At 49.1% G+C, this 24,319-nt stretch overlaps 1 protein-coding gene across 6 annotated transcripts in view; it reads right to left on the bottom strand.

Annotated features, from left to right (window-relative positions):
- DLGAP2 (discs, large (Drosophila) homolog-associated protein 2) overlaps positions 1-24,319 on the bottom strand; it is a 667,132-nt gene that overhangs the window by 87,591 nt on the left and 555,222 nt on the right. For 5 of the 6 annotated variants that reach the window (XM_021074622.1, XM_021074619.1, XM_021074620.1 and 2 more), the window contains one exon: positions 5,608-6,677. In XM_021074622.1, the coding sequence (XP_020930281.1) occupies positions 5,608-6,677 (1,070 nt within the window). Of the gene's footprint in view, positions 1-5,607; positions 6,678-24,319 lie in introns of those variants that run through there. The other variant, NM_001244586.1, reaches the window with a different exon arrangement.

The raw sequence follows: 24,319 nt of genomic DNA, 5'->3' as shown, positions 1-24,319 counted from the left end.
GTTTTTCACGTGCTTGCCTGCTGGGTCATAAGTGCACAGAGTTCGGAGGGTGCAAGACGAGGTTACCCGAAACCCTTGTGGGCCTGAGGAGACCGCTCCTGGGGTCCCCACGCTGGCTCAGGGCACCGCGGTGGGTCGGGGGGCAGGCGGTGCTGGGAGGCTGCTGAGGGAGGGGCCGGGCCGGGAGGGAGGAGGTGCGGGGGGGCGGGGCTTGCTCCAGCGCAGGGAGTCGGCTTCTGATGACCGGAAGTCCAGTTCTAACCTCACGCTCTCCCAGGAGCCCCGAGATTCTCAGCTGGGGCAATTCTGTGCCCAGGACATGTGGCGACGTCAGAGACAGGTCTGGTTGTCTTCCAGGTGGGGGTACTGCTACCGGCTGCTGCGGATGCTGCGCAATGCCCCCGGTACCCTCTACTCCCCACAAGGCCTCCCCTGCCCCGGGAGAGAGTTGTCCTGCCCTTTGACCTCCTGCCATGAACACTCATGAGGATCCACTCGGTCACACGCGGACCACATCCTTATCTCTAAACGTGGGGAAAGTAGAACATCTATGCCCTCATATCCCAGGCCTATGAAATGACTGAGCGTCTTCATTACACTCTGATGACTCTAAGATCAAAGTCTGATGGATATGGGATCAATGAGGCAGAAGGATTTAGTGGACTCCTGGCTGGCCGTACTTAAAGCCCCTATGTCCTTCGGTGAAGAATTTATTCAGCATGTTACTTGAAGGCCTGTCACAGGCCTGAGACGACAGCAGGTACTAAAAGTGATGCCCTGAATAGGGATGCAGCTTGTTGGGGTTAACCCTGTGTGCTGGTCATTCATTATGTCCTGTCTGTCCCCATGGCTGGTCACTCTTCCATGTGCTTGACACTTTCCCTGTGCTCTGGTCACTGTCCTGTGTACTAGTCCCTGTCCCTATGTGCTGGGCACTGTCCCCATGTTCTGGACACTTACCCTGTGCTTTGGTCACTGTCTTGTGTACTAGTCCCTGTCCCCATGTGCCGGGTACTTACTCTGTGCTCTGGTCACTCTCCTGTGTACTAGTCTCTGTCCCCATGTGCTCTTCATCAACCTCTGGCCCACCTTCCAAAACCAGGCACCACTGGAAAACAAACACCCTCCTTTGAAACCGCAAACATGCATCTGAAGCAGAGCTATGGGGGTCCAGGTTGGGTCGCTGTCCTGGGAAGCACTGCTGTCCCAGAGGATGCAAGCCTGTTTTTCATTCTTTGCCTCTATAACTACTCATACTGAGAAGGATTCTGAGAAGCGTGGTTTTCTGGAACTGGGTGGTCTTTACAAGCCCAATTCCAACTACCCTGAGGGGGCAGGAATCCTGGGAGAGCAGAAGGGTGGGGGCTTATTCAGCCCCTGAGCGCCCTGGTCCCAGAACCACCAGACACCTCCAGGGCCTGGAAGGACCCTCCTTCTGTTCATCGCTCCCGGGTGTCCTCCAGGATCGCAGGACAAGTGTGTCTCCTCGCCCCTTCCTTCGTGTCCAACGCTACCAGATGCAGGGGTGACTAAGTGACAAGTGTGTGGGGTCTTGTCGGGTGGGAGCCAGATCGTTGACTGGGCAGATGGACTGGGTGGAGGGACAGACTGTGGCGACTGAACAGGAAGAGAATCTGGACGAGGCAGGCAGCTCTGCAGACAGACATCGGATGTCAGTTCACAGGTGACAAAACCCTCAAGGCCTAGTTCAAATCCAGCTTTCACTCCTGACCTGGGCGGAAGCAAACGCCCAGGGGCTCTCCTGTCTGAGACCATTTGAAATGTCTATTGTAGAAACTGGAGAAAACCCTTTTGGTTTTTCTAAACCACAGACAGAACCCACTGGACAAACGTCCTTGGGAAAGGGGGTGCTCTTAGGTGTATTTCTGTGTGCACATGGAACTGCTCAAGGAAGCACGGCGCCCCCTTTCCAGCAAAGGATGGGGAGCAGCCTGCGCCCGGCGCTCGGGGGGAGGCATGGACCTTAGGATGGGGCTGGGAGCAGGGTTGACAGACTCTTCAAACTTGGGGATGTTTTCATTGTTCACCACGACCTTCCTAGCTCTGCCTTCGTCCTGTTCCTTCCCCCCAGCTGCTTCCCTAAGTGCCAGAAGGGAGGCTCCTCCTCTTCAACACAAAATGTTGCCTTCGGAACAGCAGCACAATTAGCACAAACCGCTGAAATGAGCCCCAGAGTCTGGACCAGCAAAGACACAAGAGGGGAGGAATGAGAGAAAGTGACGGGAACGAGAGGCCAGGAGGTGAGAAGTGGGGGCGAGAGCCGGGTGCTGGCCTGAGAGTGCGTGCGGCTGGCAAGCAGCAGTGACGGAGGGGTGGAGGCCCATGTTCCCGGCGTGGCGGACCCAGCTGCCACCCTGTCCTCCCACCACAGATCAGCAGGCCTCTCCCCCCTTCCTGACCCCACAGCTCAGGACAGCCCAGGGTGGGAAGCCTTCTGCCCCCTGAGCTAAGCTGCTGCCCATCATCTCCCCTGACCACTGCAATACTTATCCAAAGTATGACCTCAGATGCTTGGTCTGCTGATGGAGAAAATACCAAAACAAGCTTTGGCAAAGAATAAGATGGACTAGAATTTTCTTTCAATTCTATTGTCTGCTTTGACCTACTTAAAAACATTAAAAAAATCTTTCTCTAATGTTAAGTGTATATTCTGCACAAACCAAAGGTGGAACTAAAAAGCAACTCTCTGTTCAGCTCTAAATCTCTCTAGCTTTTGTTGGAAAAAAAAAAAAAGAAAAGAATAGAGCTTATGAGCATTTATTTCTCTCTTCTGTTTTTTAAAATCTTATTTGTACAGCAGCATCTTCAGACAAATTCTTCCAACCCCCACCTTCCGGTTCTGAGATGAAACCTGGGCATCTGAGGACAAGAGGTTTTAATCTTCCAGGGAAGTTTAATGCAGCCAGTGCCATGAAGCCCCAGTAAGAACGCTTTGGAGAGGCTGGCCCTCCGCCCTAAGGGGTCCTGGAGCCCCACGGAACAAAGCCAGCCTGGGGAAGGGGCAAACCTGTGCTGCCCCAGGTCAAAGATCTGGCCCAGTGTCCCTCAGTGATGGTGGTGGGGGGAACGGGAAGGGGAAGTAGGTGTTGGACTCGCTTCTAGGAGGAGGGGGAGGCAGGGGGCTTCTGAGTAAGCCCACAGTCCTGTGTCCACTGGCCCCACCATGGGCAATGGTGGTCCAGGCTGCCCTGGTGGCCAAGAGGCCCCAGTGTGGATGATCGTGGACCAGGCCGCCTGGAGGCTCCATCAGCAGGTGGACACCGGCCAGAGTCCCACCCCAAGGACCACTCAGGCTGGGGACCATTTCCTTCTCTATGCCTCTGCCTCGAGGACCTTACTCAACAGCAGGGGTTGTTCCTATAACAAGATCCAGTCCCTTATCACATGTGATTATTTAAGGATGAATGTTCTGAAGGAACAGCTGGAGGGACGACCCTGTCACTCCACTGGGCACCTCCCAAGAATGTCAAGAACATCAAGTCCTCAGTGACCCACGGGGCAGGGTGGCTGCTGGCAGGAGGCCTGACCACCACCTGACAAACCCCGGGGCTGGAGAAGCACCTGGGTGACCCCATGAGACCCCACCGTGGGGACCCAGACCGCAGGGAGGTCAGACACACGGGTTCCTAATTCATGGGGGAAGACAGCAGGGCCAGAGCGAGAAGAGGAAGCGATGGAAGAGAGGCCCTCGGGCTTTTCAGAGATGGACCAGCCCATCCCTGCAGGCCTGGTCTGGATACTGCCAACAATCCGTCAGACAAACGTGGGTGGCCAGGGCACAGCAGGTGGGTGGTGACTGGGAATTTGAAACTATTGAAGAATATTCTTCCTTAATGATTCACCTGTATTACAGTTATGTCTCAAAAAGAAGAGTCCTTATTTTCCAGGGGGTCGTTCTGAGATAAACAGGGAAAGGACTACGGGGGGAGCCTGGGTTTTGTTTTGTGTCACCTGGACAGGAAGGTGGGTGGGGTGCTGATGGGGCAGGCCTCGCCCTGAACTGGCTGATTCCAAGGCTGGAGGATGAGGGACAGGGTTCATTATGTCACGCTTCCCTGCTACAGGATTGACAGCTTCCATCATGAACACAAATTAAAAAGAGCTCTTGGAGGGCAGAGAAATAGGCAATGTTCAGTAAGAGGAGTGGGCATAGGGGGTGGTGCGGGGTGTGAGGCTCTGCAGAGGATGTGCGCCCCAGGAGGTGGGAGGGGAGGCAGGTCTGGGAGTCAGGCACAGGGGCCCAATGCCCAGGGTCGGTCCCTCCTGCAAAGTCTGGGGACACTGCACAGAGACTTCCCAGGTCCAGACACAGAGATAGACAAGAGTTTTGCTTCTCTAGCAACGACTAGACTGGGCCCTGGCTGCATTTATCATGTTCCTTTAGATGTACAGGTAAAAATTTCATATTTAGGTATCATTGGCGTTTGCTAACTACGAGCAAAATTTAAGTCGCTCCCATTGCTATAAAAATAATATTTTATCTAACTACCAATTTGTCCTCTTGAAAAAATCTGCCTGTAAAAGCAGTGTGCTTGGCATTTCCTTTTAAAACAGAACCACTGGGTTTTGGACAACGTACCAGGATGGCACCTGGAATTGCTAAAATGATTTGCAGCCACCTGAGGCAGGAGAAGATTCACAGTTGTTTATCTGTTCCATTAATTGACTGCCTGATGACTCAGCCTGCACTTAGCACTGTCACTCATGATCCCTGAAGATTTCTCTCACGCAGTGCTCGGCCCACAGTACCCGCGGCCAGGCAAGTCCAAGTGATTGCAAACTGGAATACAAATTATGCATATACTAAAGGAAAGCTCCAGACTTTCGAGTTCTGCTAATGGTCCTGTTATCGGATAGAAGTAATTGCAGAGACCTCCTTAAAAGAGGCGGGTGCCTCTCAGTGGCTGGTACACTCAGCGATGGTGTGGTTAGTGGTTAGGCGGTAATGGGAAGGAAAGGACATAAAAAGGAGAATTCCGGAGTTCCCATTGTGGCTCACTGGTAACGAATCTAACTAGTATCCATGAGTTGCAGGTTCGATCCCGGGCCTCGCTCAGTGGGTTAAGGATCTGTGTTGCTGTGAGCTGCAGTGTAGCTCGCAGACGTGGCTCGGATCCTGAGTTACTGTGGCTGTGGTGTAGGCCAGCAGCTGTGGCTCCCATTTGACCCCCAGCCTGGGAACTTCCATATGCTGTGGATGCGGCCCTGAGAATAAAAACAAAACTGGTGAGTTCCACGACAGGCCACCTCCAGCCATCCGCTGTTTTTAATCTGCTTTGGGTTAAAGCACACCTCAGAGGCCAGCTGCATTTTCTGTGACCACGCTCGCTGGCCTTTTCAGGAAGTAAAGATGCTCCTGTCAGATAAGCCTGTGAACTACTCAAGCAGCAGGCAATCCCTGGGCCACACCAGCCACTTTCAGAGAAGAAAACACAATCCTGGGCTGAAACATGTCCAGGCCTGGTGCTGCATCCTGCCACCTTGGAGGCCCTGAGGCCCTGTCATGCACGGAGGGCTCCAACAGGCAGGCAGTGCCCAGTGGCCCGGACCCAGGTCAGATGCAGCAGCCCCTCCCGCCCCCCTTACCTGAAGATAGTGGCAGGGCCGCAGCGGCGGCTTCAGGTCCTGGGGCACCAGCGGCTGGTCCAGGTTCAGGGAGCTCTTGCGGTAGGCTTCCTTGGCCTGGCTCACGGTCAGTGTGGACCAGGAGCTCCGCTTCATGTACTTGGTGTCTGGCGTGAGGGCCAAGCCCTCGCAGGCTGAGCACTTCACGTCGTTGTTGCTCTTGGAGGTCCGCAGTGAGAGGTCCCCGAAGGGGCCCTGCAGCGCATCGGGGTAGCAGTGGGCGCTGTGGGCCACGTGGCGCCTGTTGGCCACACTGGAGGCGCGGTAGGTGCTGTCGCTGTCCAGGTTGTCATCCGAGCTCCACCAGCTGCTCAGGCCCGAGCGGTGCTTGCCCTCGGGCTTGCGCTCCTTGCTCTTGCTCCGCTTGCCGTGCTTGGCATGGTGGCCGTGCTGATGCTCGTCCGGCCGGCCGTCACCCTTGGTGCCGTTGGCATGGCTCTTGGCCGAGCCCTCCAGAGAGTGGGACTTAGTGAAGAGCTTTTGCACTGAGTGCACGAGGTGCCGGATGCGGCCCGGGCTCTCACTGCGCTGCTCAGCAGCCGCCGAGGTCCGCTGGTACTGCAGTGTGTGGAAGCCGTCCCTGTGCAGGGGCAGCTGCTTCTCGAACTGGTCCAGGAGGTTGGCCGGGATCCTGTTGGTCTTGGCGCCGGCATGGGACACGGTGCAGTCGTCCCGCGTGTCGTAGTGGGAGCTGTAGTGCATCCGGGGGAAGGTGCTGCTGGACACATGGTCGCCCAGCACCACGGGCATCACCACACAGTCCGAATGGATGGAAGTCCTGGGGGAGCAGCGGTGGTGCTCCACGGGGCAGCTGTCCGCCGGGCTGAGCAGGTAGGGCTGCCGGGTCTCCTGGCCATGGTGGAGGTGGCCGTGGCCATGCTCGAAGTCCTCAGGGGGCGTCAGGCCACAGGTGTGGCCAGAGCACAGCTGCGGCGGGTTCCGACTCCCGGAGAGCCCTTTCATAGTCCTTGGGGCCGGCAGGTACCTCTCCTCATTGAAGTGCTGGGTTGGGGACCATGAATACTGCTGGTCTGTTGAGAAAACACAGAAGCACCCGTGAGACTCAGCAGGGGTGGGGAGAACTGGGACAAACCCTCTGGGCGGGGTGGGCAAGGGGCTTGAAGCCCATCCCTGCCGAAGGCACTGTTTTTCCCAGAGGTTACCCCTGGTCTGGGCATTCAAATGAACAATCTTTTTTTTTTTTTTTTTTTTTTTTTTAATACCACATCGACTGCTCTAAGGTATAAGAACCTGAAGAAGAGTAAGTTCTGCTATTCCCTGGGGTGGGTCTACAACTACAAATATTTAATGTCCAGGATGTTCATCAGGTCTCTTGAGAGCAAGACTTTGTGGTTTTAAACAAATGGGCAAAATGGAGGGGAAACAAGTTACATTTCAAGTAGATTTGAATGCTGTGGTCCAGTTTAAGAACTAATATTTATTTATCTATTTAATCAGTGGTATTGCTGGGGCGGAGTGCGGGGTGGGGGTGCTGAGGTGCCAAGGGCACAGGTACTGGTCGTGAGTCCTTTAAAAGCTGTATCCTTGCTTTGCAGGTGGAGCCGGGGTGGGGGATGGGGGGCTCTCTCTCCTCACTTCCCATTTCAGATTTTTGACTTTGAGCTGTAAGATCCTACTCAGGAAAAACAAAAAAGCTTTGATTTGTGAGCCGCGCTATTACACACAGACCCCCAAACCTCAGGTGCAATGTGCGGGGGGTTGAGGGTTTGCTGCTGCTGGTTGTGGACCCTGCTGGGCCTCCCAGAAGGAAGGCAGTTGAGCTCAGGGGTTGGAATGGGGGCCTTTGGATACAGAGTAGTTAGGGTCCCAGTTCTGCCACCTCCAGCCTGTGACTCTAGGCAGGATGCCCTTTCCTAAACTGTGTCCTGGTAAAGCAACTGGTGGAGCCCCAGGAGGAGGGCACCTTGTGTTATGCCTGGAACTGTTATCATTGTCAGTATTTCTCAAGTTCAGGGTATTCTGGACTCTAGGCTTTGCTGGAGAGGCCACTGGCTTCACCTCTGCTTCCTGCTATCCCAGTGTTTCTGTCTCTGCTGCTTCCAACTGGCTACCCAACAGATGCAGGAAACACAGACTCTATTACAGCAGATGCTCTGCCTATATAGTTTGTGTATATAACATACATATCTATATATGATATGCATACATAGTATGATATGCTATAATACAGTATATACAGATTATTCTAGTGTATAGCATATATATATAATACATAATATGCATATATGCCATATAATGTAACATATAGGAAATATAGATTTTATTATATAGTGTATAGCATGCACTTATAGTATGTATATATAGTGCACACATCTGTATATAAAATGCTTATATAATACATAAAGTGCATATAACATATACAGGAAATAGAGTCTATTACAGTATATGATATGCACATATAACATGGATAGATAATGTGTACATTAATATAGAATATATGTATATAATATGCATATATTATAACATTCAGGAAATACAGACTATTATACTATATAATGTGCTTATATAGTTTATATAATGCATATGTATCTATATATAATATGCACATATAGTATACAATGTGCATATAATATATACAAGAAATACAGACTATTGTAGTATTTAGCATACAAATATAGTACATAATATGCATATATGGTATATAACGTAATATATACAGAAAATACAGATTCTATTATACTGTACAGTATGCACTTATAGTATATATACAATGCATATATCCATATATAAAATGTCTATATAGTATATAAAGTGCATATAATATATGCAGGAAACAGTCTACTATGGTAAACTGTATATACTATAAAATGTGTATATAATGCATATATTTACGTAGTATATATGTAACATGCATATATTACAATATATTCAAGAAATAAAGATTCTATTATAGTATGTAATGTGCTTATATGGTTTATATAATGCATATATAACCATATAAAATATGCACATATGGCATATAAAATGCATCTAGTATAGGAAATAGATCCTATTCTTGTGTACAATATGCACACATAACATGTACATATGATGTAAACACTCACATGTAATATGCATATACTATAACATATCAGGAAATACAGATGTGGAAAGCTGATTCCAACAGGAAAACAGCTGAGAAGAAACTCTCGGGTTTTGCCTGGAGAGGATGTGGCAGCCCCACCAATATTGTTCCACTGGCTGGGAGCATGCAGGCCAACTGGGTCCAGGTGGGCCGTCTCCCTCCCTATGTCCACACCACCTCCCCCAGGGACCAGGCTGTGCCTCCTCCTCTTCATCAGGGCCACAAGGCTGCTCTGGACAGCAGGCAGCCTGCCGCACAGCCTGAGACAGGGTGCAATGTCTCCCTCTCTCTGTCCCTCTCCCGGCTGTACTTACCCTCCCCTTCCTCTCTGCCCACACTGGCTCCCCCTTCCCACCTCTCCCACCCAAGGCTCTGCCCTGAGTCCTGGTCCCCAGGGCCACAGCAGCTGCCTGCTGGTTGCCTTGCTGTCCCAATTCTCTGCTTGTCCATGGCCACAGCTGAGTTCCCCAGACACCCCCAGCCAGTCCATTCTCTGCCCCCACCACCCAGCCCTGGTCCTCGCCCTGCTGCCCAAGGCCACCTCGAGGATGGCAGCTCCGTGTGGCTATGTGCCAGCCCACCCTGAGCCAGGCGAAGTGTGGATGCTCCCAGTCGTGGGCTGACAAGTTGGGGCCCCCACTTCAGATTCCTCTCTCAGTTATCCTGTGAAGCCCCCTGTCTCTGATCACAGAGAACCACTGCTCCTAACTACTCCCCGGGCTTTCTGCACGTCCGCTCCCAGTAGGTGCTTCCTCCAAGATCTGTGCTCTGAGACTCAGCTCCAGGCCACCAGACTCAGAAGCCCCCTGTGCACTGTCCTTGGGTTGAGGGTGGGGCTTCTCAACGTGTGAGGGCCTTGTTTCCTCAGGAAAGAAGCTGTCGGGGAGTTCCTGTCATGGCGCAGTGGTTAACGAATCCAACTAGGAACCATGAGGTTGCGGGTTCGATCCCTGGCCTTGCTCAGCGGGTTAAGGATCCGGCGTTGTGGTGTAGGTTGCAGATACAGCTTGGATCTGGCGTTGCTGTGGCTCTGGCATAGGCCGGTGGCTACAGTTCCGATTCATCCCCTAGCCTGGGAACCTCCATATGCCGCGTGTGCGGCCTAAGAAATGGCAAAAAGACAAAAAGACAAAAAAAAAAAAAAAAAAAAAAAAGAAAAAGAAGAAGAAGCTGTCAGAGCCCTGACCCCTCCCTTGCTGTCCCAGGCCGCCTCCCCAGGGCCCAGTGCAGGCCTGGCTGAGGGTGCAGATCACCAGCTGCCCTACTGCACAGAGAGCCCTCCCCAACTACAAGCCTACCCTGTAGCACATTGCCTGCAACCTTGGGGGCTTGACACCTGCACTCAGAGACCACCCACTCTGACCCCCAGGGTGGCCTCCGAAGGACACTGAGGGCCACCGTGGGATGTGGAAAGGAAGCCGAGAGGCAGCAGGCTCTGGTGCCAGCAAACCCAGCCGGCTTGGGGATGGACTTGAGGGAACATTGTCACCTGCCCAGGGACAGCGGCCTGGTGACTGGTCCAGGGTGCTGAGATGGAGCAGGACCCTGGGGGGTCATCTGGGGGCACAAGCCCTTCTGCATTCCCTGTTTTTGGCTTGAGGAAAAAGACTTTAGTCTTCTAGGCCTTCCTAGAGTCCTGCCTTCCTGGACTCCTGAAGAGCAGACCCAAGCGGTTACTAAGTAGGGAAGCGAGGGAACATGGGAAAGAAAGGAAAAGCAGTCAAGCAAGAAGAGTAACGAGAGCTTAAACAACAGTTCAGGGCAAGGAGTCCTAGTTCCTCCCCTAGGGATAAACACACCATCTGCCACACCCTTGGAGCTGTCCCGCAGAGACCCCTGCCCAGGTGGGGGATGGAGAGAACATGCTGAGACCCCAGGCCAGTTGCAACCAGGAGCCTGAGGATCATGAGTCCTGGAACCTTGCCCCGTTCCTGCACCACCAGTCACTCAGAAGAAAGTCGTGCCCCCTGCAGCCCCCACCTCAAAGGCTGCCCTTGAAACCTTACGCCAGGCCAGCAGTAACACGGATCCGAGATGAACCTACGTCTCCCACAGTTGTTGATGCCTCTCGATCAGTAAACCTTTCCCTGCTTCAAACTCTGATGTTTCCACTTGTTTGGCCTCGCCGTGCATTGGGCACACAAACGTGGGCTCGACAGCAGTGTGGGTTCAAAATGTCCCCTTTTCAGAAGCACCACTTGCCTGGGCCAGCTTGGGCGTGGAAACGTATTATAAGAAAGGGATTGCTGAGCAATTAGGGGTAAGGCTTATACCTGGGGTGACTGACAGCGGGAGAGAAAGTACACCTGTCTGGAGGGGCCCCAGGGGGGCTGGGGGTAAGGAGGGGGCAGGACAGGGGTCTCCAGGTCCAGGTCGGGGCCCTTTACCTCTGCTGTCTTCACCTCATCACAATGTGAGGTGCCTGGGTGTCTTGGGGGTGGGGGGTTGGGGCTCTCCTGTAATAGCTGAGGAGTGCTTTCCTTCCAACAGCCAAATTATCGCCAGAGCACTTCCACATATCAAGAAGGGATATTTTAGGTTACATTATATTTTAATATAATTAAAAGCAAGTTTTCAAAGGAAACTCAGCACTCAACTGATAAATAGCAGAACTGTGTTCTGTAATCTAGAATTTACGGCAGCATAAAGTTGTCATCCTATTATCTTTTGCTTTATTTTTCCATTAACATGTAATTTAATACAATTCTAATCTCGCTCCGTATTAAAAAGCGAGCCATTATCGCCCCACTCACGTATCCCATTTCTGCCTAATGTTTAGCCTGGAAGCTACGTTATGAATGTGGCTACATAAAAGAACAGCATAAAAGAGACAAGTTTTGCTGAAATGAATTAAATTTGATTATGCAACATGTTGATAACATTCTCATTTCCCTGCCCAGGAATGAATTCCTTGATGCAGGTGTGGAGACGCATGTACTACCTCTCAGAAATATAACAACACACAAAATAATAACCTACCGTAAATAATGGCAATACTAAAACATATAATGAGGGCTTGTACTATAGGTTTTTTTTTTTTAATAAGTCTACATAACATATAATAAATACTTAGGGGCTGGCAATTTCTTTTTGTGAAAGTGAGGTAACACAAACACGAAAAGTGGAAGGCATCTTCGCTTCCTAATTCTTAGCTATTCACTGAACTCTTTTTTGTTATTAAGGAAAAGAAAACAGCAATTATCATCATTATTCATTAACTGTCTCCCCCAATTCAAGCTAGAATGTAAATGCACATTTTACTGCTGGGTTTCACGAGACTGGTGGCATACCCGATCTAAAAAACACATTTTGAGTGGTGGAGTTAAGCTTATTAAAACCCAGTGAATGTGATGGAGTGCTCACTGTGTTTGGGGCTGGGTCACAGGCTTTGCCCTCCTCGTGGCCCCCAGGGAGCAGGGCCTGTTCCCATGGCAGGCTGAGGAGACCAAGGCTGGGGAGGGGTGGAGTGGGGTTCCTGAGACTGCACTGCAATGCAAACACACACGTGCTCACGTCCACACCCACAGCAGCTGCACTGGAGACCCAGCCTCCAGCTCTGTTGGTCTGTTGCCATCACAGGCTGCTGATGGATGGGGAGTATGCAGGGGCCCTTGGGCCCTTCCCGGTGAAGCCAGGCTTGGGGGTCCACCCCAAGCACAGCCTAAGCCCCCTAGCTGGGTACATGCCATGGCGATGGGCCCAGGTGTTTTGGGGGAGCGTGAGGCCTGGACTGGCCACACCCTGGCTGCAGGGACAGGCACTGCTGGCCCTTCCCGACAGGGGCGCTTGGAGGTCCTTCCCCCAGGAAATTGATTTTGTCTCCTGACACCTGCATTGCCTGCCCATGCCATGCATTTCCATCTGATCTCATCTGCCTCCTGGGAAGGCACAGGCCCTCCATGCTATCACATGCTCCTGCATCACTTGGGAAGGACAAGTCAGCTACAGGAGGAAGGCCACTGGACTAAACAGAAAGAGCAGCTGGAATGAGACAAAATGAAAGAGCAAAAACATTGTCACGCACGCCATGGTGTTGCCTGCTAAAGAATGACGTATCTTCCCAAACCATTAAACTCACCAACATTTCCCCAGAAATGTCAGTGGGGTCTCATGTGAAACTGGGAGCTGTCCCTTCTGCCCTGCTTCATCTTCCCATCCTCCCCCTCCTCCCTCCTGCTGCCCTCCAGGCAGCACCTGCTCAGCCCACCTTCCTTCTCACTCCCCAGGAGCTGCAGGCCACCCTGCTGTCTTGCCAGGACCCTGCAGTACAGTGCAGTTCAGGGAAGACAGAAAGAAAGAGCCAAGTGGACCTATTCCTGTATTTACCATGTGAAGACATGAGAGATGCGGCTCATCATGTCAAAGGGAGCCTATTTAAAAACCCCTTAAAATTTCCTCAAAAATTGAAACGTTCAAGATCTGTATGTTGACAACTACAAAACATGGTTGAAAGAAATTAGTGATGCTTTAAATAAATGGAAAGCGATCCCATATTTATAACTTGGAAGAATTAGCATGGTTAAGATGGGACTATTCTCCAAATTGGCCTGCACATGCAACGAAATCCTCATCAAAACCCCAGCTAACTTCTTTGCCAAAATTCAAAACCTGATCTTCAAATTCACAGGGATAGGAAAAGAAAACTACATATAAAGTTGGTAGAAGGAAATAATACAACTCAGAGTGGGGATAAATGAAGTAAGAAATAGTACAGAGAATCAATGAAATAAAAAAGTTGTTTCTTCAAAAAAATCAAAAAATTGACAAACCTTTAGTTAGACTGAAAAGAAAAAAACACTCAAATTACTAAAATCAGAAAAAAACTGGTGGATTACTACTAATCTTGTATAAATAAAAAAGATTTTAAGGGAGTACTAAGAGCAGTTGCATGCCAGCAAGTTAGATAACCTAGATGAAATGGACAGAATCATAGAGATACGCAAATAACTTTAAGATAAATAGAAAATCTTGACAGAACTATAAGACAGAACTTATAAGTAAGGAGATTGAATCAGTAATCAAAAGCCTCCCAACAGGAGTTCCCCTCGTGGCTCAGTGGTTAACAAACCCGACTGGCATCCATGAGGACGCAGGTTCGATCCCTGGCCTTGCTCAGCAGATTAGGGATCCGGCATTGCTGTGAGCTGTGGTGAAGGTCACAGAAGCGGCTCAGATCCTGCGTTGCTGTGGCTGTGGTGTAGGCTGGCGGCTGAAACTCCGATGAGACCCCTGGCCTGGGAACCTCCATATGCCGTGGGTGTGGCCCTAAAAAGACAAAAAGACCAAAAAATGAAACAAAACAAAACCACCCAACAAAGTAAAGTCCAGGACCAGAAGACTTCACTGGTGAATTCTACAAAATATTTAGAGAAGAATTGACACCAATCCTTCTCAAACTCTAAAAAAAAAAAAAAAAAAATAGGAGAGGAAGAAAAACTTCTTAACTCCCTTAAAATTACCAGCATTACCCTGATATGGCAGCCACAGAGAGAGATCACAAGAAAAGAAAGTTACAGACCAATATCCCTTATGAATATAGAAGCAAAAATCCTCAACAAAATCCCAGCAAACCTAATCCAGCAGCACAATAAAGTGATTATACACCAGGGCCAAGTTGGATTTATTGTGGGAGTGCAAAGATGGTTCAACATGACAAAAATCACTGGGATGGTGAGAATAACGTATATAAAATACCATATATTAATGAGAACCTACTGCATAGCACAGGAAAATCTACCCAATAATTTGTAATAACCTATATGGGAAAAATAACGGGTATCTTTATGTATATGACTGATTCATTTTGCTGTATAACAGAAAGTAGTACAACATTGTAAGTCAACTAGACACCAATAAACTTAAATTTATTTATTTATTTTTTTTGGTCTTTTTGCTATTTCTTAGGCCGCTCCCACGGCATATGGAGATTCCCAGGCTAGGGGTCGAATCGGAGCTGTAGCCACCGGCCTACGCCAGAGCCACAGCAACGCGGGATCCGAGCCGCGTCTGCAACCTACACCACAGCTCACGGCAACGCCGGATCGTTAACCCGCTGAGCAAGGGCAGGGACCAAACCCGCAACCTCATGGTTACTAGTCGGATTTGTTAACCACTGCGCCACGACGGGAACTCCCAATAAACTTAAATTTAAAAAAATCAATCAGTGTATTATAATACATTAACAAAATGAAAGAAAAAAACCCACAATCATGTCAGCTGATGCAGAACTAGCATTTGAGGAATTCCTGTTGTGGCTCAGTGGTAATGAACCCGACTAGTATCCATGAGAACGTGGGTTCGATCGCTGGCCTTGTTCAATGGGTTAAAGGTCTGGCATTGCCATGTGCTGTGTCTACAGGTTGCAGATGCAGCTCAGATCTGGCATTGCTGTGGCTGTGGTGTAGGCTGGCAGCTGCAGCTCCGATTTGACCCCTGGCTTGGGAACTTACACATGCCACAGGTGCTACCCTAAAAACCAAAAAAAAAAAAAAAAAAGATTGGCATTTGACAAAATTCCACATGATTTCATGATAAAAAACACCCAGAAAGTCAGAAATAGAAGGGAATGTCTTCAACATTACATTACAGTGGCATTTATGAACAACCCACATACTCACTGTGAAAGAGTGAAAGCTTTACCTCTAAGGTCTGGAACAAGACAAAATTGCCCACTTTTGCTGTTGGAAGTTCTAGCCAGAGCAATTAGATAAGAAAAACAAAGAAAAAGGCATCCAAATTTGAAAGGGAGATGTAAAACTATCTATTCACAGATGACATGTTCTTATATAGAGAAATTCCCACAGAACACATGAGAAGGCTATTAGAACTAATAAAATCAACTAACTTGCAGGTTACAAGATAAAAACACAAAAATCAGTTGTGTTTCTACATAAGAGCAATGAACTATCCAAAAAGGAAATTAGGAAAACTATTCTATTCACAATAAAATCTATGAGGATAAAATACCTACATCTACATTTAACCAAAGAGGTGAAAGATTTGCACACTGAACACTAGGAAGCGGTGGTGGAGATGAAAGAAGAAATGGAGAGACATCATGTATCTCTGGATTAGAAGACTTAATATTTTTAAGAGTTCAAGGCTATCAAAAGTGACCTCCAGATTCAACACAACCCCTACTGAAATTTCAGCTGGTATTTTTGCAGAAGTGGAAGAGATAATCCTTAAATTCAGTGGAAATGCCATGGGTCCCAAGCAGCCAAAACCATCTTGCAAAAGAAGAACAAAATTGGGGGACTCACATGTCCCAATTCCAAAACTTACTACAAAGTTACAGTAATCAAACAGTGTGGTTCTAGCATAAGGATCCATGTAGAGACCAATGGAATAGAATTAGGAGTCCATTAATAAACCCAAGCACCTATGGCCAGTTCATTTCTGATAAGGCTGCCAAGACTGTTAAATAGAGAAAGAACAGTCTCTTCTACAAAAGGCGCTGGGACAACTGGATTTCCACATGCCGAAGAAGGAAGTTGTACCTCCACCTCATGTTATGTGCAAAAATGAACAAAATGGAACAAAGACTTAAGAAGAAAGGGATGAAAGTATAAAAATCTCAAGAGAAAAACATACATGCACCTCTTTGTGAATGTGGATTACAAATGGTTTCTTAGATATGTCATCAAAAGCGCAGGGGAAAAAAAGAAAAAAAAGTTAAAATGGACTCCCTTAATTGAAAAACTTTACAGCTTTAAAGGACACCACTGGCAAAGTGAAAAGATAACCCAAATAGGAAAGTTTTTTGCAAATCACGTATCTAGTGAGGAAACTATCTAGAATGTATAAAGAACTCTTACAACTCAATTATAAAAGATAAATAATGCAAACAATGGGCAAAGGAGCTGAACAGACATTTCTCCAAAGAAGACATAAAAATGGCCAATAAATGTCCATGAAAAGATGCTTGACCACCACCAGCCATCAGTGAAATGCAATTGAACCCACAACGAGATACCCCTTCCCACTACCAGGATGTCTAAATAAGTGTTGCTGAGGATACAGAAGAAGGGAAGCCTCATGCCCTGCTGGGGAGGTGGGGCAGGTGTTTCAGAAGTTCTTCAGAAGGTTAAACACAGAGTAACCACTTGACCCGGGAATTCAAATCCTAGATAATTGCCCCAGAGGAACAAAGGCAGAAGCCAACAAAAACTTATACCTGAGTTCATAGCAGGATTATTTGTAATAGTCAGAAAAAGAAACCCCCCAAATGCCCATCCATGGATGAATGATAAACAAAAGTAGTTATGTCCATCGAAATGGCATATTATTCTGCAATAAACCATTTAAGTATGGAAACATGGTACCTGATGGCTGGACCTTCAAAACATGCTGAGTGAAAGGGGGGGTCACAGAGGACCACCGTTACGGATCCCACTCCTACGAAGTGTCGGAAGGGCAAATCCTCAGAGGCAGGAATTAGATTATCGATGCCAGGAGCTGGGGTGGGGAGTTGGGGTGACTGCTAGGGTATGGAGTGATGAAATATCCTAAGATTGACTCTGCCATGGTGGGTGCACGTATCTGTAAATATGAAGAAACCATTGGCTGGTACATTTTAATAGTGAGTGGTGTGGTATATGAATTACATACCCATAGACCTCTTACAAATGAATAAATATTATATGATGGAAGAAGACATAAACAAAACCACAAAATTGAATGTATACAAACTTTAAAAATGTTATCCTCATGTGTTTAGACCTCAGTAAAGGATTTGTGCAGTGCCGTTTGGGAAAGCAGTGCGTTTGGCTTGTCTGTTTGCTTCTAAATGTCCTTTCTTTGCTACGGGGGTTCCACTGCTGTGATTGCCCGGTGGCTCAGGGCCAGTGTGTGGTCCATGACAGTCACAGTGTCTCCCTTAGTCCATCATTCTTACTGCAAGTTCCTGGATCATGGTTACGTACCTGCATTTATATTTCATCAGTGTATTTTACATGGTTTTGTTATTGCCTTTCATATTCTTATAAAACAAGACAAGGTATAAATTAGTAAATAAACTAACTTAAAATGATCTGATAATATTAGTCCAGGTTATACAGCAAATGTATAATCACCTGCTGGATAACCGCTGGGGGAGACTGAATGCGCTGGGACCGCACAGGGCACAGGGTCTGGAATCTGGCCTGCTTGAGTCTGAGCTTCTCTTACTCCTGCTGTCCAAGATCTGGCCCTGTGACCGCTCAGGAACACCATGAATTTCCTCACCCACTTGAGGTGCTCCATTTATTTACCCAGTACTTCAAAGGCCTTCAAACTGGGCTGTGCACCAGCACCCCCCAGGGGAAGCAACTGCAAGGCGAGTTCCTGCGCGTTGTCCCCCACACGGAGGGATCTCACCTCAGGGATGCAGCCCACCTGCCTGTAAACGGCAGAGGCTGCCCCAACTTCGGGTTGGCTGGGGTTGCACGCAGAGGCTTCCTCTGTGGCTTTGTGCCCCAGCCAATCTTTTGTCTGAGTCACCATGTACACGGCAGTGTCCCGTGAAGCACTACCTGTCCATCAGGCTGGCAGCTGCATGATAATGTCAGGAGAGAAGCTAATACAGAGGCTCTGTGCCCAGCGCTCTGCCAGGGGCAGGACCTGCCCCAAGGCCCCTGAGCAACACTTAGATCCTCCACCATCTTCTAAGGCTGGAGTTGCCAGAAGAGCAGTTACTATTTTCAAGCAGCTGGAGCCTTTGTAAGGGAGGTTCTGCCCCAAACCCCTGCCACTTCCAAACTGTGATGTGCTGAGTGCAGTTCTGTTGAAACGATTCTACTGCTGAGCTTTTCAGGCCCTTTGCTCTGCTTTTCCTTTATTAAAAAAATTTTGCTTTTATAAAATCATGGCCCCCAGTGGACAAAACCCTCAAAGCTTGTGTGGTTTCCACATTTTCAGAGGAACAGCTGTGTTACCCTGGGAGTGAAGGCTGCCGTCCTCACTGCTGGGGGCCGTGTGGGTGCCAGGTCATAAGCCTGCAGGCTTGGGACCCTCCCTGTGTGTAGACACGCTGCAGCTCCCCGGACCCCTGGTACTGCCATATGTGGGGGCAAAGTCAGCTGCCCTCTCATCTCGGACTGGACAGGCCGGGAGGAGGTCTGTCTGGTTGTGGTCCTGGTGTTTTTCTTTCTCTCATTGGGTCACAGATGCCCAGACGGAGTAGCCCCGGGGGAGAGTTCAAGGTGGGGCCTGTGGGAGCCTCTGTCCCCTGTCCTCTCCTGCTGACCACCTGGTTCAGCCGTCATCCATACTGCCCATCCCAGACCCTGCCTGGACACAGGCCGTAGCAGGTGGGAGGTGAGACCCTGCAGAAACCAGGAGCAGGCCAGCAGGCAGGGGGAAAGCAAGGGGCTGGCAGTGTGCTCTCTGCTCTCACCAGGGCTGTGCACCCCCATTGCTTGGATGGGGTGTGAAAACCACACGGATGTGTCCACTTCTGACACCCACTGATTTGTGCTTGATGAGCCAGGGCCCTGGGAACACACACTGTTTTAGCTTTCGGGGCTCCTTTGGACACGTATGCTGTTTACTGCCACATCAGACAAAAACCTCATGTGTCAGATCACATCCCTGGCATGTTGGAGGAAGAGGTGTATCCTTCCGTCCAGGAGGCCGATGTGGGTGCTGGGAGGTCCCGTCTCCAACTTTGGCCCTTTCAGAATTTCCAGGCAGCATCTAGAGACTCCATATCAGGACAGAGGTTTGAACAATGACGGTAAACCCCAGTTCCTAGAGGAGGGCCTCAGGGGAGAATGAGGTATGTGCCAGCCCTCAGCCTGAGGGGGGAGGGGACCTTCGGCACCTGCCCAGGGGGCGTTCCACTGCATGCAAAGTGCTTCATCCAATCCATCTAATAGCCGAGGCAGAGTGCCGAGCCTTGGGAATCAGCCAAGGGATCTGCACCAATTTAATAGGCTTTGCAATTCAATTCTGGTTGGGTTTTCAGGGAATTTCTTATTTAGGGAGGGAGCCTATCTGGCGGTGAAATGAGGACACAACAGAATCGAGGGTTGGGGGAGTAGGCAGGGTTCAAGAGCACTGCGGATGTCAATAGTTTTGGAACATGCAACAGAGAGTGTCCTTGTCACATTCCAGCGGGAACATCGGTCTTCTTGGGCCTAGACATGGGGTGGGGGCAGTGCCTGTGGTGTCCTCTACAGCCGCCTTTGTTCTTTGCTCCACCTCCTGGAGGGACCCCCCTTCCAGTCTCAGCAGGATCTCTGGGGACAGGGACAGAGCTGGATGAGCCACTCACAACCCAGCAAGCGACTGGACTCGAGGGGGCTCAGGTGCTGTTCGCCCTTTGGCGATGCGTGGGATCCTCAGAGGCTCCACCCGCTTAGCACTTGTCCAGAGGGATGAAAACACCTGTCAACCTTGTAAGCCTAGTTCCCAATTTAGTAAAATCAAATCTATTGCCTACTTTTTCAGCCATGCACATTTGGACAAGAGCTCAAGATACTGTGGGGCTGCAGGCACAGCTCCCTGACCGCTAGTGAACTGCCCATGTCACAGACCTTCCGTGAACCCTCTTCTGCGCCATCCTTAGGGGATAAGGGATGGAGGAGGCCTGATCCGTGAGGAGGGAGGCCGAGCCAGCACATCCTGCTGCCTTGTGAGCAGAGAACAAGACACCCCTCTTTCTTGGGGATTTGAGATCTAGGCAATCAGAGAGGGTGTGTCAGTGCAGTAGCAGCAGAGCAGGGACCGTCTCAGCGCTCATGTGGGATGCCCAGGTCCAAGGGCATGATGACCAGGGTCGCAGGGACCCCATGGCCCTCCTCCTGGAAAGACGCACTGGTCCTTTGTGCGCAGCAGCTGGGCACTCGCAATAGGGCCCTGCCCCCGAAATCCCCGTGGCCTCTGCAGCAAACTGTATGCCTGAAGGTGACTTGAGGCATCTGTTCCTTGCAGCCAGAAAGGGCTTCATGAAAGGGATGCTCAGGGGGATGAAAACTGCTGGCTCAGGCAAACGGATGCAAATGGCCAACTTGCAAACCGAAAATGACCGGAAGGAGACTTTCACATGTTCAAACCGCAACCTCAGCTAAAATTTAGGATGAACTCAATCTCTTTTTTCAGTGTACCCTGTTCCATAGTGATCACACACACACACACACACACACACACACACACACCCTAGTGATTCTGTTCCATAGTGTACCCTGCATATGTTGATCACACACATACCCTAATGATCTCACTTGCCTCTTTGAACAGCAGTTTCAATAGTATCACCAATAACGTGTAAGGTATGCAAGTAGCTTGTTTTCTTAATTCCCCTAATGCCACATGTATCAAAGTTCTATTTTAAAAGAAAAATTGCACCTAGATGTCTTTTGGGAGGGGAATGTCAACATGAGGAGTTTTTTCAGAATTTCATTATATTTTTGATTAAGCATTTATGGTGAGCACCCCTAGCAACTTAATTGTACTTAATTACCAAATGCTTTTTTTTTTTTTTTGTCTTTTTAGGGCTGCACCCGTGCCATATGGAGATTCCAAGGCTGGGGGTCGGATCAGAGCTGTAGCTGCCGGCCTACACCACAGCATCTCGGGATCTGAGCCATGTCTGCAACCTACACCACAGCTCGCGGCAATGCCAGATCCTTAACCCACTGAGTGAGGCCAGGGATTGAACCTGAGTCCTCATGGATACTAGTCGGGTTCATTAACCACTGAGCCCCGATGGGAACTCCCCAAATGACCTCTTAGTTATGGGCTAAAGAAATAGCTGTTAAATAGAACTTTATTCTTCACTCAAAAACAATGGCTTCCAAAACGCAGAAGTAAACTAAGGGCTGTAAACCTCACCCCTTACTCCTGAGACCCAAAGTCTTTCCTGACTTTTTTAGAAAAATATGCCTTGAGAAACACGTGGGTAGCTTCAAAAAGTACTTAAAATTGTTTTCCAGTCCTTCTCCTGAATTTTGATACAAATCAATTTTCTTAATTTTAATCAATTTTAATCTCTCTGCTTTTACAACTTTTAATGATTATCATACATTTCTGCTTCGACAAAAATTTATAACCTGTCAGAAAGGTCTGTTACCAATTCCCAAACGTATATGTTGGAATCTTGCAAAATAAAGATTGTTTTAAAATATTTGAGTTTTGAGAATTATTTCATTAGCAAATATAATATTGAAACAGGAGTTCACAGTAACTTTTAAGGAAGTGTTGATGACTACCTGAAATTTCTCAATTTATAAACTGGAAGTTTTATGAAAATTAAATTTGTCCAAACTTTTCAAGATGATGGAAACTCATATTGCAATCCCTGGTGTGAGCATTTTAATTTAAAATCTGTGCATCCACCAGAAAGTAGTCTAGACAGTATTCATTTTTTTGCTGAGTGCCTGGCAATTTCCAGGAGAAACATGTTCTTTCACTACATCCAATGATAAAGGAGAGAACATCAGCATGGATTTATGCCATTATCCAATTTTCCCCAGCATCGATGTCTAACTGCTTAAGGTTCGTTAACAGGGGAATGTGGGGGAGAAGGTCTTGTTTGGGAAGGTATAGACCAAGTCTCTGCGTCTGCATGACTCATCTGGAAATAATTTACCTGTGAGAAGAGTAGGAAGAAGTACCTTTGTTGGTGGGCAGGGCCTAAACAAGGGAATTGCCAGTAGGTGTGACACTGGGGGGACAGGGAAGCTGCTGTCACTGACGATACCACTACCATTCTCAGGGTGACTTGCTTCCTTCTTATGAATGCCCGTTTTCTTTTTTCTTTCCTTCTTTCTTTTTTTTTTTTTTCTTTTTTTGTCTTTTTACCTTTTCTAGGGCCGTTCCTGCGGCATATGGAGGTTCCCAGGCTAGGGGTCAAATCAGAGCTGTAGCCACCAGCCTACAGCAGAGCCACAGCAATGAGGGATCCGAGCCGCGTCTGCAACCTACACCACAGCTCACGGCAACGCCAGATCCTTAACCCACTGAGAAAGGCCAGGGATCGAACCCTCAACCTCATGGTTCCTAGTCGGATTCGTTAACCACTGAGCCACGAGGGGAGCTCCCGAATGCCCATTTTCTAAATGGTTGGCTAGAACTAAACCTTCTTTCCTGCATCACAAGTCAGAGAGAGAGAGCTGTGTCTACCAGCCAGCCTCTCCATTTTACTCACTTAAAACATTAAAAAAAGCTGAAGTCAAAATATTTCTGCACATACCTTTGATTCAAACAGGTACATTAACAATTAAAACAAGTGACTGTGTCTGGGAAGAGGCAAAGCGTGAATCCTTCACTGCCTGAGGGCATTTATCAATCAGTAGGACCTCCCGGGAGATAAACTAGGTGGTGGCACGTTAGAAGCCGCAGGAGTATTAACAGCCCGTCCCTGGGGAGCAGACTCACAGCCCTCCAAGGAAAGGACCGTCTTGGCTGGAGCTGCATAAGGATGCTTCTGGTGGTTTCAGGAAACCTAGCTCATGTCTGCTTGCTTCTACCCCGACAGGTTCCAATGAGGATTTAGTTTGATTTTACAAACACCATCGAGACAGTAAAGTAAATTAAAAATGTAAATATGAAGTGAAAGACAGGAGGGCAGGAAGGCGATGGGCCAGGATCACGCTCTCACAGCAGGCCCTCCCATCTCAGCCCCTTAGAGCTCGGAATCTGTTCACTAGAGACACAAGAGCGGGTCAGAAAAATGCCCAGACCCATTCTCTCCACCTCCACCTCCTGGGGGGGCGAGGGCGCCTCTGCTGACCCCTGACGTCGGGAAGCCCGCAGACCCCAGCTTCACTTCTCAGCAGGCATTCTGATGCTTGGGATCAGTTTTCTGTTACCTCCTTCGGTGCAGACTTTTTGAAAGATTTAGGTGGTTACTGGATTAAACTGGTCACCCCTGCTGGACGAGAAGCTTCCTGAGGCTGGGAGGGCAGTGACCCTCTTCTCCATGAGGCTTGTGAAGATTTGCACAAACACTAAGTTTCTATCAGCTCAAGGCCAAATCCCAGGGAGACCCTGGCCTGAGAAAACTGAAGATGCTGCAACCACAGCTGGACAGGCTCTGTGTCCCCACCCTGTGTGGAGGGGCGCGCCTCCCTGACCCCAGTCTGCAAACCAGACGGCGTCCCACCGACCATCCCCTTCCCTGCTTCGTGACATTCACCCCCTCCAACCCCGACTTACTGTCCCCCAGCTGCAATTATCACTGAACACCATCCTCACACGTGCGGGCGCCCGGCTCTTCAGCTCTGACGCTGGGCAAAGGCTCAGTGCAGGCATGTGGAATTCATGCCCTTGGGCATGTGTCTATATGATGCCCTGCAGCCCCTCTTTGGTGGAGAGAGTGAGTCATCCATGAACCTGATCTTGAGGCTCTGGGGTCCCTGACATGGAGGATGCAGAGCCTGTGGGAGGCCGGCGAGCCAGCGGCTTGGGAGGGGATCCCACCATGTCTGCCTGACCCCGAGTCCCACCTGTCCTCCGGCCCCAGTTCTTACCCCATTTCTGTGTCCACCCCCCACCCCAAACGGATCTGAGGATGAAGGTTTATCGTCTGGAACACATTTGCTGGTGACAAAGTGAGTCTCCATTAAAAAAATGGAGCCTTGGGTTGGGAAGTAAAACGTTGTAAAA

The sequence above is a fragment of the Sus scrofa genome, chromosome 15, assembly GCF_000003025.6.
Source record: "Sus scrofa isolate TJ Tabasco breed Duroc chromosome 15, Sscrofa11.1, whole genome shotgun sequence".
Lineage (NCBI taxonomy): Eukaryota > Metazoa > Chordata > Mammalia > Artiodactyla > Suidae > Sus > Sus scrofa.
This window is presented reverse-complemented; position numbering and strand designations above follow the sequence as displayed.